The sequence below is a fragment of the Odontomachus brunneus genome, unplaced genomic scaffold, assembly GCF_010583005.1.
Source record: "Odontomachus brunneus isolate Ranch 3 - 2012 unplaced genomic scaffold, Obru_v1 Obru_scaffold_015, whole genome shotgun sequence".
Classification (NCBI taxonomy): domain Eukaryota; kingdom Metazoa; phylum Arthropoda; class Insecta; order Hymenoptera; family Formicidae; genus Odontomachus; species Odontomachus brunneus.
In genome coordinates, this window is record NW_022639465.1 from 994,803 (window position 1) to 1,003,051 (window position 8,249).

Below are 8,249 nucleotides of genomic sequence, written 5' to 3' on the forward strand. Positions count from 1 at the left end.
ATATATATATATATATATATATATATATATATATTAATACATATATTGCATTATTTGTTGATAACCAATTAATATAAATGTATTTTCTAATATTGGGAAAGGCGCAAAATGAATGTATAATCAGATCGTATAATTAATCATAGTTCATATAACTAATTCCTATGCGATACAGCGTCGATCATACGATTAATATCTGTGTGATTCAATCGAAGCACATTTTTGCTTTTCTGGCTTCTACATGGAGAGAATATTATAATTTTTAATTATATAATCGACGTTTAATCAAATTAAATTATGTTTTCCTTTTTTCATTCAATTTTTGTATGTTTGGACATAAGGGTAGTCCTTATTTTACTCTTGATCAAAATTTTTTTTCGAATTTTTAATATTTTTGTTAATATAAAGGTACTCCAATGTTTAACGATCCGGAGGCACGGGTTCTCGTTATCCGATCAAGCAAAAGTTTTCCAGGGATTTCTTTTTTGTCAAATGGAAACTTTTTGGAAGATGCCGCGGGAAAAATTAGAAAAAAAATGTTGACCAAGAGTAAAATAAGGACCACCCTAATGGACATATATAATTAGATATATCCATACATAAGGTCACATATATGGATAAAATTCATAGATAATTATATATGAACTTTTTCCCAGATGAAAAGATAATTACTGCAGAAAATTGATCTCAAATTTAATTAAAATTATTTTTTTAATAGAAAATTAGAAATTCTTCTGTTATAGAATCCTGAATAGCTATTTTTGTTATAAAATTCTCTCCGTGTAAAATACTTCCTTTTCGTATATTCCTTTCGATATAGTGCCTTTATCATTCATCTAACATAGAAAGTAATACTAATATGAAAAACACATTTTATATAAGCTTTTCAAACGCTCCACACTTTGGTTGAAACTTGCGTGAATTCGACGAAAATCAACGGCAGGCTTAGTCGGATCAATCGTCTCTTCACTTCAGTTGATCTTATCTTCGGATTCCCTCTAAAATAGATTACATTGAAGTAGTCGGTAGAATGAAATTTCCTCGATGGTCGGGCGTAATGACTCATCGCATCAGTTGCAAGTGTATAAAAGGAAAATACATGTCTGCGGGAGCGCTGAAGGCTCTTAACAATTAAAGCAGCCGAAGCGAATACTCGCTACGCTGCACCATGCATTCTCTAAAGTCATAACCAGACCATGAGTCATCATTAGATCATGCGATTCACAAAGGGGTTAATGTCTCCTCCTACCACATTGCTGTTAGAGATCAAGCCAAGACCTGCATTATCGAGGTGTCTTATTAGTAGTGTCTTACGCGCGCTCGCTGCGAAAGCGATTATGCTCTTCGAGACGAGAAGGTCGCCGCCAAATCATAGACAGTTTCATACACATCCTCGTTTTCTTAGTTCGCGTTATCGCTGTGGTCAATGGACATTTCGCGGAGACTATTGTAGAAAGAAGCCAACTCAATTCAGTATCTTCCTTGACGCGTACGCGGTAGAAGACCGAGGATGTGTCGGCTAAATCCCATCGTGTGGTACGCGCTTCTACTGGTGGTCGCCTACGCGGCGGAAAATCAGAGCAACTCCACTCATGAAGACAAGCAGCAGGATGACACGATGCGCTATGAGCCTCACGTCAACTTCACTACAACGTGGAATCACAACGAGAATTCTATGAAGGACGACGACGAGGCCTCGATGCAGCACGAGTTTTACAGTAACTACACGACGGACCTTCATAAGAAGGGTAGTCAGAATGACACGATGCACTACGAGCCTCACGTCAATCTCACTACTACGTGGGACCACGACGAGAATTCTACGAGGGACGACGACGAGGACTCGGTACAGCACGAGTTTTATAATAACTATACGAAGAACCTGCCTGAGAAGGGCAATCTGAATGGCACGATGCACTACGAGCCTCACGTCAACTTCACCACCACGTTGGACCATGACGAGAATTCTACGAGGAACGACGAGGACTCGGTACAGCATGAGTTTTACAGCAACTATACGAAGAACCTCGATGAGAAGAGCAGTCAGAATGTGCCGGCCGAGCTTCGCGACAATTCCACAGAGACCAACGACGGAGGCAACTCTACCACGTTGCAGCTTCGCCCAGGAAGCAATTCGAACCAAACAAATTCCAAAATCTGTAATGACACAGTCTGTATACCAATTTGTTGCGAACTCGGCTATCGTATGATCAGAGACATATGCATGCCCGATGACAGTGATTATGATTTCCCGGAAGTGCACGAGATAAGCAAGAAGGTGGACGAGGTTTTTCCATTGTTCGTGTCAGATCCATGTATCGATGGACGCTACGCGCTCGATGCCTCCTTATATCCCACCGACGAGTACATAATTCTGACCAACGGTTCTGTATACCAAACGCAAATGAACAAATTCATCGATCCGGCAACTTATTGCTTCGCCGTCATGAACAAGAGCAAATACGAGCTGACCATGTGCTTCGATGCTACAAGTACGACCGTCGATGGCGTGGATTTCAGCGGCATACCCATCGGTCTCTTAGTGTCCTTGCCGTTCCTGCTGTTGACCTTCGTGGTGTACACCATACTACCGGAGCTCTGGAACATGCATGGCTACACACTTCGCGGATACGTCGGCTCGTTATTCGTCGCGTACATATCCCTCGTGCCGTTCCAGCTGATATCACCTGACGGTTTATCGGATGCAGTCTGCAGTGGATCGGGTACAGCTTGAAGAGACCGTATAATCGGTCGATACAACTGACGTGTATATCCTTTATCCTCGACTGTATTTTCACTCTTGCTTCGTCGTATATTACTCTTTGATGACTGAGGAATTAATTAGGGCTTTAGAATAACACTCTCTAAATTTCTTGGAATAGGATTTCATTTGAAAAGCAGACTGAGCGCAGAATCACCCCGATACGAGTGATTTTTCACTGAAACGGAGTGAATTCTCCACTCTGAATTGTCAAGTGGAGTCGAGTGGAGTCGAGTATTTTCACTCGAAATTCAAGAGTTGAGTCTGATGTTATTTCACCATCATAGAGATGTATTCACTCTGATCGATTGAAATATTTTCTTGCATAAAGTCAGAATTTACTGTAAGCTAGAAAGAAAGAAAACATTCCATGAAAGTAAAGGAGCTTTCATGATTAATATATGACCATATAGAGACAAAATTTGTACATAGAACATACAAAATGTTTTCCAAATACATATAAAAAATGCAGGAGGTAATTCTTCACATTAAGATAAGAAAAAAGATTCATATGTTCTAAAATATTTTATTTCCGAAATACACATCCCGGAAGAGTTGGCTGAGAAAGACTTTTTTGCAGATAAAAAGACAACGGTCAAACGTGAAAATGTTTAATTTTGTGTTTAACGTCTGGTATTAATACTGAGTCATACTTTGAGATGGTTTTCGTCTCCAGAAAATAAAGGTTGAAAATTAGGGATGGTTACTCTTAATTTGAATAACTTTTTTTAATTCTCACAGATACAGCAAATACGGTTTTATTTTCAGAAATCTCAGACATTTGTACATAAAAAATGTATTTTTGTCAAAATTCGCTAGCACGCACCATTATCAAAGAAAATGTGTTTCATCTTTAACAGAATAACATTGAATAAATAAAATATTACTTTTTTTTACTTACATAAAATGTAAGAAATTTGCATTTTTGTTTCAACGTTGTCTTTTTATTCGTAAAAAAAATAATTTTACTTTTCAGCAACTCCTTTGGAGTAATATTCAAGTAGCAGGATGTCAAATAACGTACCAATGACGTATTATTGATGTTAGAAATGACATTAATGCGTCACTAAAATGTTATTTGACATTATCATGTTTATTGGATATATCTTAAAATAAAGCATTTTAGGACATATGTTTATATGAATGTTTTTTTTTATTTTGATGAGAAGAATCATCACCTGCATTTTCGACAGTAAGCATGAATCGTGACTGTTAGTTAGTCGTTAGTCCTTTTAGTAACTAACAATCACGATTCCCATTTACGGAGAAAAGATGCGCCAGATCAAAAAAGTTCAATTCTCCAGATACCGGAAGTGTAAAGACATTAATGAATCCTAGTGTAACCTTGTGTCTTAGTGTAGTGTATCCTTAGGAAACATCCTATACATAATTATATATAATTTATATAATATATTTATATATTATATATATATATATATATATATATATATATATTTATATATTTATTTATATATTTATATATAATTATATATATTTTTTGTTCAGGTATTCAGGTATTCGTTTTAATCGGTTGAAACACTCGCTCGTCTAAAGTCACAATCCACTTAAAGTTTGAGTAGTACACTCACTCTTGCTATTTCGAATGGCAATATTTTCACTATCGTTTTAAATGAAAATACTACCACTTTTTATTCATTTGAAATAAGATTTCACTCCAAGAAATTTAGAATAATACAGGAATAAGTAATAGATGAAATTTCAGTTTCGAGTGCGTGCCGTACAGAAATGTTAAGTTGATATGAAAGGTTTGTCGTGTTTGTCAAGTGAAATAGAACTCGAAATTATCCAATTCGAGGAATTAATAAGGGATACAAGTAAAATGGATAACATCGACTCGGTATTCTTTTAGACATCTAACGAGGACTTTCTTATTTTCCTTCTAATACCCAAATTTTCCCGGAGAATTTAATAGGAAAACGACAAATTTTTTTACATCAATGCATCAATATAGATTCTTCTTTTCTTATCATAACTTTGCAAGATACATGTATCTCTAATGAAAGATTTTTTTTCATTGGATGTAAGCACGCACTTGTTACATATTTATCGCGACTTTTCCCACGAGTTTCCGATATAGAGGAAGAATATACAGAGTAGTTTTCACGGTCGAATAATAACTGCAAGACTTTCTTGCACTTCAATGTAATTTGATTTTGAGACGCTATTTATTTGCCTGTTTCAGCCTTCGTCATTTACTTCTCGTTCCAGGCGAGCTTCTTCTGGCTGAACGTGATGTGCTTTGACATTTGGTGGACGTTCGGGTAAGTGGCAAAATACTCTCCAGCTATATACTTCATCTCGCAATTTCGTCGAGTTGTATTTAAGCAGTCGAATCACGGTGATCGTGATGTGTGAATGTCTGACCTTCGCAATATTTCTAAAGCGCCTTGAAACTGGATACTAAAATGATAGAACGTGTTGTGTCAGAAATTTGAATACCAGTCACCCCGTGAGATAACTTCCGTCTTTCGAATAAGGTAAACGGCCAACTTATCGATCTTTTAAGAACAGTAAGGATAGTTATTCTTTACTTATGGAAGCAATATCAAATGAAACTGATAACAAATAGTTCTATCGCATGAATTAATGTTTTCTGCATAAGATACGCCTGCTTTGTAAGTATATATATAAATAAATGTAGAAAATATCATAAAGTTATATATTTCAAAATATTAGTTCACACTGCCGGTGTTTTCGATCCTTTGAAAATATCGATGTCGCACTTTCTGACCCCATCGCCGACCTAATTTCTGACCCTTCATACTGTTACAACGTAGCTTCACAAACAAATTTCCATTTTGTACAATTTCACGAATATGAACATAAGAAAATATTTCTATATAATATCAAATAAAATTGTATTTAAATAATTACAACATTCGAATGAGATATATAATAAATATAGGGACAGATTTTAATATTAATATTCGATTTTTATTTTTTTAAGTTGTCGTTTGTGTTATCACGTTGTACTCTTTTTACTTTATTATTTATGATATTTTTCAAGTAAGGAAATATACATTTTTTTTAAACCTTAGAAAAACTTTAGCTTTCCATGAAAGCAATTGTTTAGTCTATTTATATAAAAGAGTTTAGATTTAAGTAAATATGTCATTGGTAATGACAAAGAGATGTTTACTATTTTTCAGGTATTTTTCTCTCAGTATATATATCATATTATCTATTTTATACTTGTTATATATTTAATTAATTACGATCATGACATTAATTACGCGTTGACGAAAATAGAGCATTCGCAACGGGTCGAAATGGTCCGAGGTCGAAATGGGTTAATCGATTCACCAAATATTTTCACAGGCGCCACTCGATCCGGCGCGCTTCTGTGGGAGAGAAATTTGATAATTGACAAACATCAGGGAGAAATTGATAGCGACATGACGCGAATTAATATCCGGTACGTGACCGGAGCGCGTATGCGCCGCAAACATAGCCCGAGTTAATTTCGATCTCCTCACGCCGGCCGGTCGGAGCAGCAATTTTGGCAGAGGCAACATTCACTGTAACGGCAAAAGTCAAAAGCTATATTGCTAACAGGCATCGGCACGTGATAGGAAACGTGCTGATCGGATATTTTGTTCAAATTTCCGGACATGTATTCTTAATGCAACTTCAAAGCGACGAATTTCCGCGCGAATCACACGCATACACACACACACACACGCGCGCACGCATTTGGTCGAAACAATAGCTGTTAAACGTTCGTTAGTCCGAACGTAAATGAAAGAGGCACGATGACACGGCCTGTTACGCCGCAATCCGCCATAAATGGTCCAATTCGAGGAAGTGCCATCGCAAGAGTGTAATTCGCATTCGCCCACACTAAGCCGCGCTAAGCCACGCGCGTTTCTCGCTTCCCCGTCTAATTACGCAGCGTGTCGGGATACTGCAAAGTAATTTTTTATCTCTTGCGTGTCTTCGATGAAATTCCATGATGTGCCGACGTCGTGCCGCTATTTACCGTGCGGGGACGGGATGACTGTCGCCAAGCCCCGTTTCGCGCTGTTATAAGGGTGTGACGACTGTATGTGTGCGACGCGCGCGGTGCGTTCTCTCGTAATCAATTACAGAATGCGAGCGGCTCATGGGTCGTGCGGGGATTAATTTCTCTCTTTTCCTTCGGCTCTCGTGCGTGCACGCGCCTCCTCCTCGTTTTCACTTACACGCGCGTTCGCAGCAAACTCGCGTGTCCTTGAGAATATCGTGTGAATCATCATCCCCCGGTCTGATATGATTTAACGCACGTGTGTAAGCAATTTCGAACTACGCGTTAATAAGAATCTCGTTGCTCTCTTATGTCATCGGCCGCAGCCCCCCACATATCGACGTCTCCTATACTCTATATACTCGAGTACCAACCGTATTCCTTAGATGCATCTGAAAAGAGAAGATCCTTAACCTTTAGACTGCCGGGAAAACCACAAAAGTGGCTTTCCCGGCAGTCTAAAAGTTAACTTATTCGAAATTTCATCGGAAAAGTAAAGCGACCTCTGAGCTATTCAAATTTAAATGATTTCTCACTCGTACAGAGTGAAGTTTTCACTCGCTATTGAAGAGTAAATTTGATTTACTTTTCTACCGTCACAGAAATACACCCGAGAAAAAATGATTACATACAATTACATATGAATCTTGCCTTTATATGGCCACATATAGTTATACGTAATTACATATGCTCACATGGAAAGAAGTGCTGTTGTACAAATACAGTCCAAGTAATTGGTTATGTTTGTAGCAGCCTGCGATGCTAACGTTTAATTGAATGAAGCTATTTTCCTTTTTATGTCTTTAACAGCATTTTTTTCCGTGTGAACATGTGTGTGTGTGTGTGTGTGTGTATTATAGGATATGAATATTATAAATATATTTAATTATATAAACGTTGGCATCATGCGCATAATAGCTTTTTATATCATATTATATTATATTTATATGCTTTATTTTATATATATATATATATACATACATAATAAAGTATTTTTTTTTACTTTATATATATATATATATATATATATATATATATATATATATAAAGTATTCCACTTTATTATATATGTAATATTCCACTCCAAGAAATCTAAATAGTTTGTGCAAACAGTTCTTAGGTTACGCATTAATGAAAATAGGAATGTCGCTTCCTGTCGGATTAGATTTCATCTACGTGGAACTCGTAATCCTCGAGTGTAGTTGTGAAGAGTAACGAAGTCACGCGATAAATTACAATTAATAGTGTACGCCTGTTGTAGCTAAATTGAAAATTGATTGAACCTTAATTTCCTGTTCTGTCTTAGTCCGGTCTCTTTTCTCATTCGATCATTGAGACACTAACTTCTTAGGCGTTTGCTAGCGAAGTAAGATGATTCTCTCTCTTTCTTCAGAGCGCTTTATCTTTATTATATATATATATATATATATATATATATATATATATATATATATATATATATATATA

At 36.5% G+C, this 8,249-nt stretch overlaps 1 protein-coding gene across 8 annotated transcripts in view; it reads left to right on the forward strand.

Annotated features, from left to right (window-relative positions):
• Positions 1-8,249, forward strand: part of LOC116841267 (G-protein coupled receptor Mth2-like) — a 32,200-nt gene that overhangs the window by 17,571 nt on the left and 6,380 nt on the right. For 3 of the 8 annotated variants that reach the window (XM_032808999.1, XM_032808998.1, XM_032809000.1), the window contains 2 exons: positions 1,403-2,720; positions 4,962-5,040. In XM_032808999.1, coding sequence (XP_032664890.1) covers positions 1,508-2,720; positions 4,962-5,040 — 1,292 coding nt within the window. In that variant the 5' untranslated portion in view covers positions 1,403-1,507. Of the gene's footprint in view, positions 1-1,260; positions 2,721-4,961; positions 5,041-8,249 lie in introns of all 8 variants that reach the window. The other 5 variants (XM_032809003.1, XM_032809005.1, XM_032809004.1 and 2 more) reach the window with 3 other exon arrangements.